The sequence below is a fragment of the Rhinopithecus roxellana genome, chromosome 19 (genome assembly GCF_007565055.1).
Source record: "Rhinopithecus roxellana isolate Shanxi Qingling chromosome 19, ASM756505v1, whole genome shotgun sequence".
Taxonomy (NCBI): Eukaryota; Metazoa; Chordata; class Mammalia; order Primates; family Cercopithecidae; genus Rhinopithecus; species Rhinopithecus roxellana.
The window spans coordinates 48096054-48116078 of NC_044567.1; the positions used below are offsets into that span (position 1 = coordinate 48096054).

General features: G+C 39.8%; 1 protein-coding gene across 2 annotated transcripts in view; it reads left to right on the forward strand.

Moving 5' to 3' along the window:
- The window catches only part of NF1 (neurofibromin 1), a 295792-nt gene extending 283835 nt beyond the window's left edge, over positions 1 to 11957 (forward strand). Inside the window, exon 57 of one of the 2 annotated variants that reach the window (XM_030923838.1) lies at positions 8304 to 11957. In XM_030923838.1, the coding sequence (XP_030779698.1) occupies positions 8304 to 8446 (143 nt within the window). In that variant the 3' untranslated portion in view covers positions 8447 to 11957. The remainder of the gene's footprint in view (positions 1 to 8303) is intronic. The other variant, XM_030923837.1, reaches the window with a different exon arrangement.
- Positions 11958 to 20025: the final 8068 nt, after the last annotated feature.

The following is a 20025-nucleotide window of genomic DNA, read 5'->3' on the forward strand; positions in this document are numbered from 1 at the left end:
AGGCAGGTGGATTGCTTGAGACCAGCCTGGGCAACATGATGAAACCCCATCTCTACAAAAATAGAAAAATTAGCCAGGCGTAGTGGCATGCATTTGTAAGTTTATAGTCCCAGCTACTTGGGAGGCTGGGGTGGGAGGATCACCTGAGCCCGAGAGGTCAAGGCTGTGGTGGGCTGTGATCTTGCCACTGCACTCCAGCCTGGGATTGAGACCCTATCTCAAAAAAAAAAAAAGGAAAGAAAGAAAATGAATTAAATAGGATCCATTTCCAAAGTATTAAAATTTGATATATACTTTATCAGGGTCTCCTGATATTCTTCAGAGGAGAATTGTTGTAACTGAATTCAATAAACATTTGAATACCTATTTTGTAGGTGTATGTTAGGTGTATATTAGAATCCTTGGTCACCAGAGACTTGACAATTTTTGCCCATGGATCTAGGAAGGAAAGTTACTTCCTTCCGATCCATGTTGTTTAACAAATTCTAAATGTGCACTATTTTTTTTATTTTAAATACAAGATTAATACTATAGTGCTCTGTAGAAAATACCAGAATTCCAGATACTTACCCTACATACATGTATTGTTTACTATACGCAAGGGGCTCTTAGACCCAGAGGAGCCGAGGGGCTACCAGGGCATGATACCTGCCTTCAATAGATTTCAGATCAGAACCGGCAGTAGAATGTACATAGATAACTATTTTGACCTCTATTGTGATACCTGTCATGTTGTACCTTGTACTATATAGTATTCTGATAGTTCAAAGGGACATTTGTGTGTAAGGATCATGTAATAATTATGGCAAAAGTTTTATAACACATTTTTCACCTCAAAAATGTTTTTAAACAAAACAAGTAAATTTGTGATTTAATTTTTTTTTTTTTTTTTTTTTTGAGATGGAGTCTCGCTCTGTCACCCAGGCTGGAGTGCAGTGGCGCGATCTCAGCTCACTGCAACCCCCGCCTCCCGGGATCAAGCAGTTCTCCTGCCTCAGCCTCCCGAGTAGCTGGGACTACAGGCACCCACTACTGTGCCCAGCTAATTTTTGTATTTTTAGTAGAGATGGGGTTTCACCATATTGGCCAGGCTGGTCTCAAACTCCTGACCTTGTGATCCTCCCACCTCTGCCTCCCAAAGTGCTGGGATTACAGGCATGAGCCACTGCGCCTGGCCTAAATTCTTTTTTTACTAGGAAAAAGGCTTTACCTTTTTTTTGTTTGATGAGCTCGTTTTACTGTTAGTATTAGTGCATGAATTTTTTAGAACAAGGACATACTTAGTTCATCGTTACTTTAGATTCCTTTCTTCCATATTTATTTCAGGGCTTCGTCCAAGCCTACCAGTCATTCTCTCACTTTGCTTCTGTAATGTAGACCTTCTTCCTGAGAAGCTGGCTAGATCAGGTAGTGATCATAACATTCCTAAACCAATGGTGCTGATAGCTCTGTGTATGGAGGGATAGTTCATCCAAACCATTTCTCTAAACTTAGACTTAGCTCTGAGTCAGTAATACTTCTGTTTACTAGGTTTGAAATATCTCCCTCTTAGCTGGGTAGAGTGGCACATGCTTGTGGTCCCAGCTCCTAGGGAGGCTGAGATGGGAGGATTGCTTGAGCTCAAGAGTTCAAGTCCAGCCTGGGCAACATCATGAGACCCCCCCCCCGCCCCCATCTTTTAAAAGAAAAAAAAGAAATATCTTCCTTTTAGAAGAAACCTAAAGGTCTCTATTTTGAGGCCACTTAAGATCTCTGAAATGATTTTAATGTTTTAGAGAATTGTTTATGGTATTACCTGACCTTTTTTTCGTGATTTGTTTTCTTTTTCTTCATTATTATCCTATGTTTAAGGGAGAAAAATAATTTTAAATTGAGTGATTTCTTGGTATAATTCTTGCTAATTTTTAAATCTAATTTTTAGCTTAATTCTTAATTTAAACTAAAATTCTTAATTTTAATATGTGGTAAAAAAAAATACATCTACAAAGTTGTAAGTTCTGTCATTTATTTACCAATTGTAAAATTTAGGAAATTAATGGTCAGAGTTCAATAATTAAAACCAGATTCCTTCTGAAAACCAAGGGACATTATAATTATCTAGCGTCTAATTGTATTGCACCCTTTTTTTAACCTTATGAACATCACTCACTTGTTTTTTTCTTCCCTTCTTTGTAAAGCTTCTTTGCCTTGCTCTAAATCAGCAGTTTTCATGCATCATCTTTGCACGAAAATACTGCTTACCCAACACTCATCCTGGGCACATAGCATGAGACTTTACTCAACGGTCCCTGTAAGCTCAGTCTGGCTTAGCCACTTTAGGAACTTGTAAAGCCACCACTTTATAAGGTCTTGGTACTTAACAGGAATTGCAGGGCCAGTGTGTGGCCTGAGTTAAGGAGCTGCTGATACCCACCCTGAACAATGAAGATGCAATCCCAGTCCTGGACTAACAAAGACAGATTAATAAGAAACTCAAGAGAGAGTTAATAGGGAAAGAGCAGAATATGTGGTTTGATGAAGTTTTAGCTTAGAAAATAACTTGTTTTCCCCAAATAGAAAGCCAACCCCAATGTTTCCTCAGAAATTAAAGCTGCCTGTCTATTCAATCACCTGTGGTTAAAAAAAGGAATATGACTGGGTGCGATGGCTCATGCCTATAATCACAGCACTTTGGGAGGCTGAGGCGGGCTTATCACTTGAATCCAGGAGTTCGAGACCAGCCTGGGTAACATGGCAAAACCCTCTCTCTACAAAAAATACGAAAAGCTATTCACAGGGCTGAGGTGGGGAGGTTGAGGTGGTGGTGAGCCGAGATTGCACCACCGCACTCCAACCTGAGTGACAGAGTGATACTCTGTCTCCAAAATACATACATACATATATATATATATATATATATATATATGATTTTATATATCTATTTTATATATACATATATTTTATATATATATAGATGCCTTTTCTTTTATTCACCTGTAATTATTATACAAAAAGATTACACCTAAACAGAAAAAGAAGTGTTAGCAGTTGGTGAAAATCGTTTTTAAAAATTCTTTTTTCTTTTTGAGACAGAGTCTCTCTCTGTTGCCCAGGCTGGATGGAGTACAGTGGTGTGATCTCAGCTCACTGCAACCACCGCCTCCCCAGTTGAAGCTGTTCTCCTGCCTCAGCCTCCTGAGTAGCTGGAATTACAGGCATGTTCCACCAAGCCCGGCTAATTTTTTTTGTATTTTCAGTAGAGACGAGGTTTCACCATGTTGGCCAGGCTGGTCTCGAACTCCTGACCTCAAAGATCTGCCCGCCTTGGCCTCCCAAAATGCTGGGATTACAGGCATGAGCCACTGCACCAAGACAAAAATTCTTATAGTTACAATTTGGTATATTTAGCTCAAAATAAAGATATTTCTATGTATTTAATATGCCTCCACAAATGTATTTACTGTAGCTTAAAAACAGGCTGTAGCTACCTTTTCTTCTATGAAGATTTATTCTATTTTGTGCTTATTTATATTAGCTTCACTAATTTTACAAATTCTAGCATAAAATTAAAGTCCTAGTATTTGTTCTAAAACTCCTTTGTATCACCTGGTCTTTTGCTACAGATATTAGGAGCATCTTAATTTGTGGAGTAATTATTTTATCTGTGTGCAAAAATTCTTCACATATTTTGTCTTAACAACCCTTTGAAATAGACAAGTCTGCTGTTACCCTTAACTGACAGATTAAGAATTAGAACTAAATAAGAGTACCAATCCAAACAAGTCTCAAAGCCAGGTCTTCTGTCATGTTTGACTTCTCCTGTACATAATAAGAGTTTTCTAGTAAGTTTGCCATACTGCATATGAAATAAACTAAATGCAGATTAAGGTAACCTACTAGTGCTGCTGCACAGGTGGCAGGAGATTTCAGTTATTATTAGTCTGTCATTTTTGTAGTATAACTTCTCACAAATTACCTAACCCATTTTTCCTTAGCTTTTCAAGAGTTAAAAGTGATTCTGTTCTTTTATTGTTTCATGATACTATTATAACTGATTATTTCAGTTTTGGAAACCAGAAGTGTTTTTTAAAAATGGATGACTACAGAATTGTCAGGCTGGAGCTACATCACTAGTTGTAAAAATACACAAACCTTGGTACCTGCCTTCAAGGAATTCATGTTCTAGCAGGGAAGATAGACATATAACTTAAATAACAATAATGTAATCTAATGCTTTTCCCCAACTACTCAAATTCACTAAATTTTGGCCAATAACACCTTCTATTTAGGATTCTGTCTTTATCTGGAACCACCACAATTTATTGAAACATAGTACTACTGATACACTGCTGTGCAGAATGTCCAGCTGTTTCTGCTCTGCATGTTTGTAACTGGCTGCATGTTTGACCACAGTGTGTCTGTGGGGTCATTTAACCTAGCAAATCAGGACCACAGAAGTTTAGCTTTATTTCCTTTGTGTGGTAGCCTCTGGGTTTCTGTCAGCCACTTTGTAGTTTTTTCTGTTCGTGTCCACCAAAGGCCAGAAGGGAGAGCCAATGCTTTAGGGGCAAAAGAGAGACTAGAATACAAAACTTTAAAGGGGCTTTGATGAAAAGAAGTGCAGCACCAAGGCCTTCTCACTAACTTAAAATACAGCATATACCAGTGCAGGATGTGTTCCGTCTGCATTGGAGTGGTCTGTCAGATAATCTGAGAGTTTTTCCAATGGGATTTTTGAGGTGAAATCCTTCACCAGCTTCTAGAGAGATTTCTAGATGTAATTTTAGGGGATAAAAAGAAAGAATGCTGCCAAAATTCTTACAAGTGAGAATTACACTTAGAAACTTAAATGCCAGAACTAGATACTATGATCATTCTGTTTCATACTACCTTGGCTTTTTCAAGATATATTTTGGTGTAAATATAATGCATTTTAATTGTTTTTTTAAGTGACTGTCCAAGATTTTTGTTAGTTTCTCCTTTGATCCTTACAATAAAACATCTTTGCTGTGAAGCTGAACTTAGGAATCACAGTCACACCACATTTACCTACATGTGATTTATACAGTTGGGTCACTAAGTAGGAAGAAAACACACATTCCAAAAACAAGAATTTAGATGAAAAGTGAATTTGAGAATAGAAGTAGAATATCAACTTTTGACATAGTGTTGAAGCTTTTGGTTATGAGGGACAGGGCTGACAATTCACTCGTACTTTTACATTTTTAATTAATGTGCTCATTAGGAAAAAATTAGAAAATTCCGAAAAATAAAAGGAAAAAGTTACCCACAATCCTGTCATTCTAAGATAGATAACCACTGTTTATTAACATTTTGGTGCATTTCCTTCCAGTTTATTTTCTTTGTATACTTGAGGTCATAGTATGTGAACAACTTTATAGCTTGTTTTGTACCCTCAACATTTAACAGGACATAAATAAGGCCTTTAAAACTATTTGAGGTTTGACCGTTGTTTGCTTCACAAAACAGAAAGTGGAATGTTCTTAGCACTTCTGTGAAGATATCTTCACCCTAGTGACTTTATCTACATTATTACAATTTATGTAATTTTAATTCTCAAGAATAACACTGTGCCCAAACAGAAGCATTGCCACGCATGTCATGACTGTTTTCCCCTCAGAGTAGGCCATGGTCTAGTAGTAGCAAGACACACAAGAACAAGCCCCAGGGTAGCAGATTGCTGGCAGAGAGCCACAGGGCCTTCCTAGTGGTCATCCTTGCTTCATGCCCGTCCTGCATGCGGACCAGCTCCAAGTAGTTTCAAACCTTTGTCTTTTTAAGGTCCTAGTTTTGCCTGAATCTTACTTCCTGTTAAACAATTCAGAATTACTGGACTTGAAACTTGTAGGCCAAATGCAAATTTAAGGAAATGGAAGGTCAAATACGCTGATAAATTCATAATTTTAAATGGAGGATGCCAAAGGGGAAAAAAAAGTTCTATCTTTTCAACTAAAAATATACTACTCCCTGGAGATCAGGGATTGCATGCTTTGGGGCTCTGAATTACAGGGATCTAGCTATCACATTTTAAAATGGAAGCATTCAGTTCATTCAGTATTAATTGAAAATAATTTTTCAATGTATTGAAAAAATAACTAGATTTTACAGGAAAACAAAAATGAATAATAATGGTCTTTATTTACCCTTCTAGGTGCTTTTACTTAGTAGAGGAAATAAGATGGATATACAAGTTGGGGAATCATAGGCAAGTTAATTTAAAAGCAAGGAAAGAGAAAGTAGTCCTGGCAAGAGACAGAATAATGCATCATGAAGGAAAAGGAGATGAGAAAAAATATGGGTTGAATTTTATCTTGTAGAGATAGGCGAGACAATTAAAAGAACCTGCACAAACAGACATCCCAAAGTTGTTCAAGGCACATTCCAGAGATCATGAGCAGCTTTCTTTCAATTTTGTTATTTCTTTTGTAAATAGCTCTGGAGAGGATGCAAATAAATATACAGAAGAGAATTTAAATTGACCAGAATTCTGTTACCCAGAGAAAAGTTCCATGAATGTTGCTAGTCATCTTTCTATGCATATGATTAGGTTAGATTAGATTAGAACATGACTAGCCTTTAAAAATTTAATAAGGGTTTTTTAAAAAGATTTGAATAGAATAGATTTTCAGTGGCGGTTCAGCTATGCTCACTTCCTGGAGAAATGTCGCTGATGTTTTTCGTTGCACTCATATGCCTGATGCAGTGCACATGTTCATAAACAGTCACTGACAAATGCCCATGTTCCTTTGACAGCCTTTCAGATTTTCAAGACAGCAAATACTGTTGAGCCCGTGTAAACCAGGCCATGTGCTTATAGATGCCTGATACTCTTGAGTTGAATTCTGAGCTGAATCCAAATGAAAGATGAGTGGCTCCTAGAGGGAGGTCATCCCAAGTTCATTTCCACAGTCCTGTTACCCAATTTGTAATCTTTCCTAATGTGATAGGTAAAAATAAATATCTTATTTTAGTTTCTGGTTACTTTTCTGAAGTTACTGCTTAGATTATTTATGAAATTAATTGGGATGGGGTGCAGTGGCTCATGCCTGTAATCCCAACACTTTGAGAGGCCAAGATGGAAGGATTGCTTGAGACCAGGAGTTCAAGACCAGCCTTGGCAACATAATGAGACCCTATCTCTAGACAAAATTTTTAAATTACCTGGGCATGGTAGCATGCACCTGTAGTCCTAGCTGTTTGGGAGGCTGAGGCGAGAGGATGGCTTGAGCCCAGAAGTTAAGGTTATAGTGAGCTGTGATCACACCACTGCACTGCAGCCTGTGCAACAGGGCAAGACCCTGTCTCTAAATAAACAAATAAATAATCATTGTTAGGCCCAGCTTTTGGAGTTTTAATCTCCTCCTCAAGAGAAATAAATGGCATCTGTTTAAGGTTGCAGAATGTGAAATGACTTGCCATAGCTGAAAAGAAGCAAAGATTCTACAGTATGACCTTTGTGATATATTATTTTCTCAGTAAATAGTTTCTTTGGGACAAGCGCTGTGATTTAAAAAATAAAAAGCATCTGAGTTTTCTTTGAAGAGACAAATTTGCTGGAAAGATCAGTACTTTCTGCTGCTGGAGAGTATATTGTTTATAAACATGAATGAGGATATGAATAAGGCTAGAAGCTGACCTCTGCTGGAAGTTTCTGATATGATTTGGAGGAAGGAGCACTAGTCTTCCCTGATGGCTGCTAGCCTTTCATTTAGTTCAAGCCTGCCTGCCTCTGGCTTTTCCTTGCAACTTCTCTTTTCATTTTTCTTGTGCTATTTTCTGCTGTGATAGCAAACTTTGCCTAACAAAATGTGAAGTTTTCTGTGTGACATTAACTTAATAAACATTCTAGCAATTGACTATTAAAATGAAAGTGCAAAAACAATTTGCCAGGTTGTATCTTATCATAAATATAGTCATGTGCTGCATAACAACATTGCAGTCAACAACAGAACACATATAGACAGTGGTCCCGAAATATTATAATACTGTATTTTTACTGTACCTTTTCTATGTTAGATATACAAATACTTAGCATTGTGTTACAACCACATACAGTACACAATATGGTAACCTGCTGTACAGGTTTGTAGCCTGGGAGAAATAGGCTATACCATATAGCCTTGGTGTGTAGTAGACTATGCCATCTAAGTTCATGTAAGTACGCTCCACAATATTTGCACAGGCAAAATCGCCTAATGATCGTTTCCTAGAATATGCCCCCGTTGTTAAGCGACACATGACTGTAATGAAATTCAGTCCTGGAAGGAAGAGAAGAAGTAACTGGCTGTTCTGTTTTTCTCCAGGAATCGACAAGGAGAACGTTGAACTCTCCCCTACCACTGGCCACTGTAACAGTGGACGAACTCGCCACGGATCCGCAAGCCAAGTGCAGAAGCAAAGAAGTGCTGGCAGTTTCAAACGTAATAGCATTAAGAAGATCGTGTGAAGCTTGCTTGCTTTCTTTTTTAAAGTCAACTTAACATGGGCTCTTCACTAGTGACCCCTTCCCTGTCCTTGCCCCATCCCCCCATGTTGTAATGCTGCACTTCCTGTTTTATAATGAACCCATCCAGTTTGCCATGTTGCCAGATGATCAACTTTTGGAAGCATTGCCTAAATTTAATGCTGCCTTTTCTTTAACTTTTTTTCTTCTACTTTTGGCGTGTATCTGGTATATGTGAGTGTTCAGAACAACTGCAAAGAAAGTGGGAGGTCAGGAAACTTTAACTGAGATCATCTCAATTGTAAGAGAGGATAAATTCTTGAATACTGCTACTACTGGCCAGCAGTGAAAGCCATTTGCACAGAGCTCTGCCTTCTGTGGTTTTCCCTTCTTCATCCTACAGAGTAAAGTGTTAGTCCTATTTATACACTTTTCAAGATACAAGTTTATGAGAGAAATAGTATTATAACACCAGTACGTTTAATCTTTTAGTTGTGGACTTTTTTTTTAACCTTACAGAACTGAAAGAACCATAAAGGTCAAGCCTCAGTGACTTGACACCATAAAGCCACAGACAAGGTACTTCGCAGGGGAGGGCAGGGAAATTTCATATAGTGGATTCTTAAGAAATACTAACACTTGAGTATTAGCAATAATTACAGGAAAATAAGTGTGACCACATGTATCTTAACATTACTGAATTAAAACTATGGCTTCTAAGTCCTTATCCAAACTCAGTCATCCAAACTAGTTTATTTTTTTTCTCCAGTTGATTATCTTTTAATTTTTAATTTTGCTAAAGGTGGTCTTTTGTTTTTTGTAAACCAAAACTACACTAAGTATAGTAATTTTATATATATATATGTCTATTTTTCCCTCCCCCTCTTCTTTCCTAAATAATTCTGAGCAGGGTAATCAGTGAACAAAGAGTTGAAAATTGTTCCCAGAAGGTAATTTTCATAGATATTTGCATTAGCTCCATAGCAAAATGGAATGGTACGTGACATTTAGGGTAGCTGATATTTTTATTTTGTTAAATAATTTCCAAGAATAGAGTATGGTGTATATTATAAATTTCTTTGATAAGATGTATTTTGAATGTCTTTTAATCTTCCTCCTCCTCTCCAAAAAAATCGGAAACCTCTAAGAAAACATGTAGGTTATATATGCTAGAATTGCATTTAATCACTGTGAAAAGACTGGTCAGCCTGCATTAGTATGACAATAGGGGGGCCATTAGAGTTGCTGCTATACGGGTGGTATGGATTATCATGGCATTGGAATTTTCATAATAATGCAGATCCAATTTCTTTGTGGTACCTGCAATATACAAAATAATTTTACTTCAGTGAGCATATTGGTATCTGGATGTTCCAATTTAGAACTAAACCATATTTATTACGAAAATATATTAATCCCTCTACTCCCAGGTTCCCTTTATATGTTAAGATATAATGACTTTGAGAGGGGGGAAAAATAAACCTAGGGGAGAGGGGAGTTTCCTGTAGTGCTGTTTCATTAGAGGATTTCAGTAAATTAAATTCCACAGCTAATTCAATAAATAATGGTACATTTAAGTGTTCTGATTTTAATAATATACATTTCACATTTATCCACACAGTAACAATGTAATATGTTAATGTAAATAAAATTGTTTTTGATACTCAGAAATAACAAGAATTTAATTTTTTTAATTTGTTTACAGTCCTGGGAAAAGTAAGAATTATTTGCCAAAATAAAAGGAAGGAAAACCGTAGTGTTCTTAGTGAGTTTAACATAGAATTATTGGAAATACTGAAGACAGGTGCAATTTACTAAACTTTTGTTTTTAAACTATCGTAGAGGCTGCATTAGAAGAAAATGTCTGTAATGACAGAGCAACTAAGCCTATATAAAAAAGCTGAAATGAGAACTGAGTTTAGAAATAGATCAGTAACCCAGTGCCAAGGATGCCAAGCTGCCATCATGGTCTTGGCTCTCCCACAACCCTGTGTTTCTGGGGTAAGTTTCACAGTTTCTAGGCCCTGGAATAGCAGGCAGTGTAAGCCTTTGATAAGTTTAGTTCCATGTTTTTCTTTTTTTTGTTTGTTGGTTTGGTGCATATGATAGTGGGTGTTATGCTATTTTGCTCTTCCATCAAAATAGAGAAACTTGCAGAGGTTTACTGTTAAAAATATTGATATTTCCATAAACAAGTTTACCAAGGTATAGTATTTCATACCCCCTGAAATGATCAGCATTGGCACAAATCAAAATTGAGCCACTTTTGAAATGCAGAAATACCTTTGACTAGTAAGTACATCCTAGGAATTTGAAAACTTACTAAGGTTTAAAATTTACCTTGTTTAAAGAAATTCTGACTTTTGAGGAAAATCTAGCTTTCCAAGTAACTAAAATGTACATGAGATAAACCTCTCACCACTATGTGTCCCCTGAGAAATGCAACATTTTTTTAGTCTTCATACTTGTAATCTGTAAAAGAAATTCTGAAGTTTAGAGCAAGTTGCCCATTTTTGTGTAATTGACATAAGTTCTGTTAAGAATATTATAAGTAATTTGTTTTGGTTTGTAGATGTTTCCCCTGACTTGTTAAAGAGGAAAACAGGAACTCAGTCATGTTTTTGTCCTGGATAATCTACCTGTTATGCCAGTACTCACGTCTGAGGGGCGTGCCCTTAGTTGCCAAGATGCAGATGCAGTTCACTAGATTTGGGGCAAAGTGGCTACAGCTCTATCTTCCATTCACTCAACACCTGTTCATGACTGAGCCAGGTGCCCAGGACACATCCTAAACAGTCAGCTTCTATCCTGTGTCGTAGTCAGGGAGACAGAGTGCCAGCCAGCAACCCTCCCAGGTTTGTAGGTTTTAGGGGTTTTCAGTGTTGTTTGGGGTTTTTGTTTTTCGGTTTTTTTTCTACATCCTTCCCCGACTCCCAGGCATAATGAGGCATGTCTTACTCAATGTTATGCAATGGATTTAGGCAAAAATTCATTCTTAGTGTCAGCCATACAATTTTTTTTTAATGCAGTATATTCACCTGTAAATAGTTTGTGTAAAATTTGACAAAAAAGTATATTTACTACACTGTAAATACATGTGATGATATATTGTATTATTTTGCTTTTTTGTAAAGCAGTTAGTTGCTGCACATGGATAACAACAAAAATTTGATTATTCTCGTGTTAGTATTGTTAACTCCTTTTTGCGACTGCGTTACATCATTTAAAGAAAATGCTGTGTATTGTAAACTAAAATTGTATATGATAACATACTGTCCTTTCCATCCGGGCCTAAACTTTAGCAGTTCCTTTGTCTACAACTTTGTTAATACTGTAAGCAGTTGTACGCCAGCAGGAAAAATACTGCCCAACAGACAAAATTGATCATTGTAGGGGAAAACTGTAGAAATCCATTTCAGATCTTCATTGTTCCTCACCCCATTTTCCTCCTTGTGTATGTACTTCCCCCACCTCCCTTTTTTTAAGTAAAATGTAAATTCAATCTGCTCTAAGATATGAGGAGTTATTTAATTTCTTCACATGTATCAAGCTCTGTTTTCTTACTTCCCCCCAGTCCTCCCAATCTTTTGAAACATTAAGGTCATTTTCTTTAAGGATGTTTTTGGCTCTCCTAGTCCCCATGAGAAAGATCCACTTCCAGAACTTCTCCACACTAAAAGTGAAATATTTTGGTGAAATACTTTTTTAGGGCCTGCCAAACTCAGGTGAGTCTATTCTCTGGGATCGGCTGGCTTCTGTTAAAATGAAGCCAGTCAGAAATGTCCAGGGCATCCCAAGATTGACCAGAGGGCAGTTCTCTCCAATTTTTCAGCTTTCCTGCTGTAGAATCTTCTGTGACACTAAACGTGTACACAGTGTAAACCACCTCCCCTGGCTCAGCTGCCCCATGTTACTATTTCACTTACTTGATTATGTGGAGTACCTCCCCCAATCAGTGGAGAAAGAACACAACCCACACGCAGTGGGCAAGACAGAGCTATCCTCAGAAGGGTAACAGTGTCCGATATTGAACAAAGGACTAAAAAAGACCGTGTGACAGATACCTGCAGGTCTGAGGCAAGTACTGGTCTATTTATGGGCAGGCTTGGAAAGCAGGGGTACCTCACCTAGAGAGCTTGCTAATACACTGGTCCCCATCCCAGTCCCCCAAGGTAAAGGCAAACTCTCCAAAGATGGGCTGTTGGGAGAAAGAGTGTGTGTTTAAACTTCTTAAGCGATTTTACTGAGCACCCGGTGGTTTCAAGACCACTGGAGTAGAGAACTGAAAACTCAAAATACTGCAAATAGCTGCCTTTTCCCTGTAGCCTAAAGCATCTTAGTCCAAACTAGGGGATGTTTTTAGGGGATGTTTTTAGGGTAGTGACCCTCTAGATCAGAGCTCTCCCTTCCTGGACAACAAGCTTCCTAAGGACATGGGCCACTTAGTACATCTTGTATGGGCCTCTCTGCCTGTTGTTTGCTTTGCTTTCTGGGATACCCTTAGGCTAGTCTAGCAATTCCGAACCTGCCTGGCTTGAAGAGCTGATTCCCATGGGATTTTGAGGAGGAGCCAGAGGTTCTGGAATAATAGTAAAAAACCTACAACCAAGTAGTAGCATCTCAGTACTCCTCTTCTTCCACAAAGTAATCCATCCCCACCATCACCAAGGGAAGCCCCTAGTGGTGGCAGGCATCTTGGGAATTTACCTTCATTACTAATTATCCCTTGACTACCAGTGGCACTGGTAAATTAGCACTTGGCTAATCACAAGTTTCGTAAAGTAATGTGGAGTTATAATTTTAATCAGTTGGTTTGGCTTTTTTTAAAAAATTATCTTCTAAAAATCTGTTTATACTGTGTGTGTGCATACATACTACATATGCATATGTGGATGCATATTTTTCTATCCTAGCAATTATAAATGTTTTGAGTCTGGCCCAAAGTTGAAGTAGAAAGAAATTGATGGTAAAGAGATACTGTCTGTAATTTGTGAATGGAAGGCAGCTTGATACATTTTACCTACATTGTGCCAAATTATTTTGTCTTTTAAAATTTTCTCAAAAAGGTCATATTGCAAAATTATTCTAGGTCCTTTACTCTATGTCTTTATGCTGACAGTCAAGCTAGTAGTGATTAAGGGCATTAAGCTTCTGGGGTTACAAGGTTCAGAACTTTCCCCACTGGCCACTTCCTCCATATAAAATAAGACAGTCACATTAGAATCTTAATAGGGCCCTTTCTTGCTGAGAAGTTCAGAAAGCATTGCCTAAATTAATATTTTTAAAGGAAGAAAATGTTGACAGATGTAACGTTAGCTGATTGTTCAAAGAAACATTTTCCGTTGGTTATAATTGTAAATACAAAAGAAGAAAGCTTGGCCTTTGCCCTCTATGACCTCATGACTTAGTGGGGAAAACAGCCACACAAACAATGACCACAGTGTCCCAAGGTGTGGATGGGGTTCTTAGAGGATCATGGAGTGACTGGCATGGTTGGCAACTGAGGAGGTGGGTCTTGAAAAATGACCAAGAAGTTTGTCCAGGTTGAAATGTGTCCAGAGAGCAGCTGAAAATAGAGTTTTGGAGTATTTAATGGACAGAAGGTAATCAAGGCCATTAAGAGACTGGCGCAGAGACGGATCACAAGGTCAGGAGATCGAGACCATCCTGGCTAACACAGTGAAATCCCGTCTCTACTAAAAATGCAAAAAAAATTAGCTGGGCATGGTGGCGGGCGCCTGTAGTCCCAGCTACTTGGGAGGCTGAGGCAGGAGAATGGCGTGAACCTGGGAGCAGAGCTTGCAGTGAGCTGAGATCGCACCACTGCATTCCAGCCTGGGCAGCAGAGCGAGACTCCATCTCAAAAAAAAAAAAAAAAGACTGGCCCAGGGAGGGCAAGTAGCAGAGAAATGTTTAGGCAGAAAGCAGCACAACACAGATTGGCTTCTCGTGTTATTTTTCTCCATTCTTTTGTCCCACGTTGGGGAATGCAGCCTAATTTTCTACATTTAAAAAGTATATGGGCCCTGCGCAGTGGCTCACACCTGTAATCCCAACACTTTGGGAGGCCAAGGCAGGCAGATTACCTGAGGGCGGGAGTTCGAGACCAGCCGGACCAACACGGAGAAACCTCATCTCTACTAAAAATACAAAATCAGCTGGGCGTGGTGGCACATGCCTGTAATCCCAGCTACTGGGGAGGCTGAAGCAGGAGAATCGCTTGAACCGGGAAGCAGAGGTTGCAGTGAGCCGAGATTGTGCCATTGCACTCCAGCCTGGGCAACAAGAGCGAAACTCAGTCTCAAGGAAAAAAAAAAAAAAAAAGGTACATGAAGATATGTCTTAGTCCCAGACCACAAAAATAGCAACACTTTTTCTATCCTAGCAATTATAAATGTTTTGAGTCTGGCCCAAAGTTGAAGTAGAAAGAAATTGATGGTAAAGAGATATTCTTTGCAATTTGGTAATTTGTAAATGGAAGGCAGAAAGGAATTAGTTGATCTGTGCCTTCATTAAAAAAGACTCCACAGGCGGGGCGCGGTGGCTCACGCCTGTAATCCCAGCACTTTGGGAGGCCGAGGCGGGCGGATCACGAGGTCAGGAGATCGAGACCATCCTGGTGAACACGGTGAAACCCCGTCTCTACTGAAAATACAAAAAGCCGGGCGAGGTGGCGGGCGCCTGTAGTCCCAGCTTCTAGGGAGGTTGAGGCAGGAGAATGGCGTGAACCCGGGAGGCGGCGGAGCTTGCAGTGAGCAGAGATCGCGCCACTGCACTCCAGCCTGGGCGACAGAGCAAGACTCTGTCTCAAAAAAAAAAAAAAAGACTCCACAAATACCACCCTTACTCATATCTAGGATTCTACAGGAGACAAAAATTCGTTATCAAAATACCAAGTCTTTTTTAATGTGCAGCAGTCAGTCATTCAGCAAAACATTTTCTGGGTGCCTCGTTGTCACTCAGTTTGAGCACCAGCACCTCTTGGGAAAGATTTCTGATCTCCCATTGGCTGAGAGCCCTTCTATTGCTTCTGTGACAGCTTCTCTATACAACAACGTTGTAATCATCAACTATCTTCCTATGTCCCTGGTTAGGACTATGAGCCTCCCAGTGTAGGGAACATGCATTGTTCAAAGGTGCTCAATAGATAGTTGTTGAATAATACTGAAGGCTTTATGTTATAAAGAACTATATAAATAGAATAATGGGGAAAACAAGACCCCATTCACCATAGCAACCCCAATGCAAAATCCCTAACAAAATAAAGGTGACCTGTGTAATAAAGACCTGTTGAAAATTCTAATCCAGACTTTGAGATTTCACCCATCAGTAAAATTTCCAAAATACATTTCATCAACTTACGCATTTAGAAACCAGAAAAAATATATCTAACATAGTTGTTCTTTGTAAAATGCCATTTCAACTCTGAGTAGCGGGGGAGGGAATCACAGGATAAAGTACAGTTCTTTAAAACGAATTAGTTTTGCTTTATAAAAGTCACTATGTTGTTCTCAATTTTCTCTCATTGCTGCTTATTTTTCTCCGCACAGCACTGCTCAGCACGCAGGCATGTGAGGGGGCTGGGCTGAAAGGAGACTGCAGCAAATGGAGAGACAGACCACAGTCCTGAGTTGGAAAGCTGAATATCGTTGAATGCCAGATCTTCCAAAATAAATGAACTGGCTTAATACAATTCTGATCAAGATGCCAACAAGAAGAGAGTGTATCCAGACAAAATGATCTTTGGAAAATATTCTTCACCTTGTGGAATAAACAGGAAAGCTTGGGTAACAACGGGTAGTCGAAAACTTTCCTTACTAGATAGTAAAACAAATTTTTAAATGCTTAAATACTAATGGTAATTAGAATATATAGAGTGGAACAGGCTAGAAGGTCCAGATTATGCTTTGATTTTTTTATTTAAAAAGAAAAGCATGAGTAATTCCAAAAGTGTATTGGCTTCAAAGCCACAAAAGCTTATTTCTCACCTCTGCTACATGTCCATCACCTGTTATCAGGAGGCTCTGCTCACCCTGATTTCCTGGGACTCCAGACTGAGTGATCAGCCATATCTGATCACTCACTCATTTGATCTACAGATTGCCAGCCATCATGCCAGAGGGAAGGAGCTCAGGCTACACTGTCCAGCCACTGTGATGATGGAAATGTTCTGCTGGAAGCTGAAACAGAAGGGTTCCATTTACATTTGTCACATTAGCAAAGATATACTTAATACTGGTGCAAGTCCAGAGTGTGGTGCAATGAGTTCTTCCTGCACTTGGCCTCATCTTTCTGTATTACCAGTTCCATATGTGCACTGTCCAGGACAGTGGCCACTAGCCACATGTGGCCATTGAACACCTGAAATGTGGTTAGTGAGAATGGGGAACTAAACTTTTATATTAATTAAATGTGAATAGTTAACATGTGGCTATTGACTGCTAGACTGGACAGAGCAGCATCTAGAAGCTCTTGCATCAGCAATTAAAGGCTTGAGGCCAGATGTACAGTCACTTCTCACAGTCACTGCCAGAACTTGACACACAGCTTCACAAAGTCACAAGGGTCAAAAATCACCATCTTCCGGTGGCTCAAGCCTGTAATCCCAGCACTTTGGGAGGCCGAGACGGGCGGATCACGAGGTCAGGAGATAGAGACCATCCTGGCTAACACAGTGAAACCCCGTCTCTACTAAAAAATACAAAAAACCAGCCGGGTGAGGTGGTGGGCGCCTGTAGTCCCAGCTACTCGGGAGGCTGAGGCAGGAGAATGGCATAAACCCAGGAGGCGGAGCTTGCAGTGAGCTGAGATCCGGGCACTGCACTCCAGCCTGGGTGACATAGCGAGACTCCGTCTCAAAAAAAGAAAAAAAAAAAAAAATCACCATCTTCCTCTGTCCAAAAGGAAAAGAGCTGGAAACGCTGGCCAAGAACATTAATGACTCCTACAACTGGGAAGGACTTTGTAAGCTTAAAAGCAGTGTAAGTGCTGGGTGCGGTGGCTCATGCCTGTAATCCTAACACTTTAGGAGACCGAGGCGGGTGGATTGCCTGAGCTCAGGAGTTCAAGACCAGCCTGGGCAATATGGGCCTGTCTACTAAAATACAATACATTTCCGGGCGTGGTGGTGTGTACCTGTAATCCCAGCTGCTCAGGAGGCTGAGACAGGAGAATCGCTTGAACCCGGGAGGCGGAGGTTGCAGTGAGCTGAGATCATGCCATTGCACTCCAGCCTGGGTGACTCCATCTCAAAAAAAAAAAAAGGCAGTGTAAACTTAAAAAGCAGAAATCCTAAGGGTCCTGCATTGACTTCCTAACATTAAAATGTCCCCATGTCCAAGAAAATCACACACAAAATTAAAAGGTCAACCAACAGGGAGTTATAAAGAGTTCATAAAAATCCATCTAAAGAAAACACCTAAGTAGAAAGAAGAATGGGCAAAGGACACGAATGGCCAATCCACAGAAATACTGTACCAACTCCTATTTATGATGGAAAAGGTCATCACACTCATTAGTAAAAAAAAAAATGCTAACCGAAACAATGGGATGCCTGATACAAATTTTCATTGTCACATTAGCGAAGACATACTTAACTAATACTTGGCGCAGGTCAAGAATGTGGTGCGATGAGTTCTTCCTGCACATGGCCTCATCTCTCTGTATTACCAGCCTTAAAAATGTCCATACTGGCCAGGTGCGGTGGCTCATGCCTGTAATCCCAGCACTTCAGGAGGCCGAGGCAGGCGGATCACCTGAGGTCGAGAGTTTGAGACCAGCCTGACCAACACGGAGAAACCCCATCTCTACTAAAAATACAAAATTAGCTGGGGGTGGTGGTGCATGCCTGTTAATCCCAGCTACTCAGGAGGCTGAGGCAGAAGAATCACTTGAACCTGGGAGGCGGAGGCTGAGGTGAGCCGAGATTACGCCATTGCATCCAGTCTGGGCAACAAGAGCGAAACTCCGTCTCAAAAAAAAAAAAAAAAAAAAATTCCATACCATTTGCCCTAGTAATTAGGAATCTAGCCCGGAGAAACAAATGGTAAAAGAGTGAAGATTTTCATCAAAGTATTATAATATCAGAAAACCTGAAGACAACCAAAATATTGGTTAAATTATCTACATTCATCCAGCTCCTTCTGGAGGCTGACCACTTCCTTATGCAGCCTTTAAAAATGGCCTAATACAGGACATGGATGCAGCTGGAAACCATCACTCTCAGCAAACTATCGCAAGAACAGAAAACCAAACACCGCATGTTCTCACTCATTGGTGAGAATTGAACAATGAGATCACTTGGACACAGGATGGGGAACATCACACACTGGGGCCTGTCGTGGGGTTGGTGGGGGGGAGGGATAGCATTAGGAGATATACCTAATGTAAATGATGAGTTAATGGGTGCAGCACACCAACATGGCACATGAATACATGTGTAACAAACCTGCACGTTGTGCACATGTACCCTAGAACATAAAGTATAAAAAAAAGGCCTAATAATATTTAAATTTTGGGAGGGGACTTCCAATAAAATCAAGAGTTTTAAAACCACATAAGAGGGCTAATTCCCAATTACGTAAATACAAACATATGTATATAGCTTTTGCATAGGATAAAGAAAAGGAAATATATTCAATGTTAACAATATGTATGGCTCACTCATTCCTTTTTGTGTCTATTTTCTTTTTTTTTTTTTCTCTCTTTTTTGAGACGGAGTCTCGCTCTGTCGCCCAGGCTGAAGTGCAGTGGCGCAATCTCAGCTCACTGCAAGCTCCGCCTCCCGGGTTCATGCCATTCTCCTGCCTCAGCCTCCCAAGTAGCTGGGACTACAGGCGCCTGCTGCCACGCCCAGCTAATTTTTTGCATTTTTAGTAGAGACAGGGTTTCACCGTGTTAGCCAGGATGGTCTCTATCTCCTGACCTCGTGATCCGCCCGCCTCGGCCTCCCGAAATGCTGGGATTATAGGTATGAGCCACCGCGCCCGGCCTTTGTGTCTATTTTCTAAGCATTTTACAATGATCATTATTGCTTCGAAAACAAAAAGGGTTTTAAGAGATGAGGATAATGCTTAAAGGGTGTTTATGAGAGCAGAGTTTATTTAGGTATTACATTAACTACCACCTCTTGGATGTTTTTACCTTTATCTTTTTCCTTTTATCAAAAGGTTGCTCTTTACCTAATTTGGATTACAGGGAGCTGGGTTTGTTTTCCTTCCTTAGGGGAGTGTCAGCATAACTAGTTTAGAGTGGTGCAGGTGAACTGCTGTCAACTCCGTAGGCCAACCCCAAACCTTCACTGTTGTTTTATAACTTCTACTCAACAGCTTGCAACCTTTCAAGGTTAACAAGGTTGATGGGGAATAGTCCTTGCTCTCAAACAGCTCTCAGGTGGCCAGGCGCAATGGTGCACGCCTGTAATCCCAGCATTTTGGGAGGCCGAGGCGGGTGGATCACCTGAGGTCAAGAGTTCAAGACCAGCCTGGCCAACATGGTGAAACCCCATCTCTACCGCAAATACAAAAAGTTAGTAGCCAGGCGTGGTGGCTCGCATCTGTAATCCCAACACTTTGGGAGGCCGA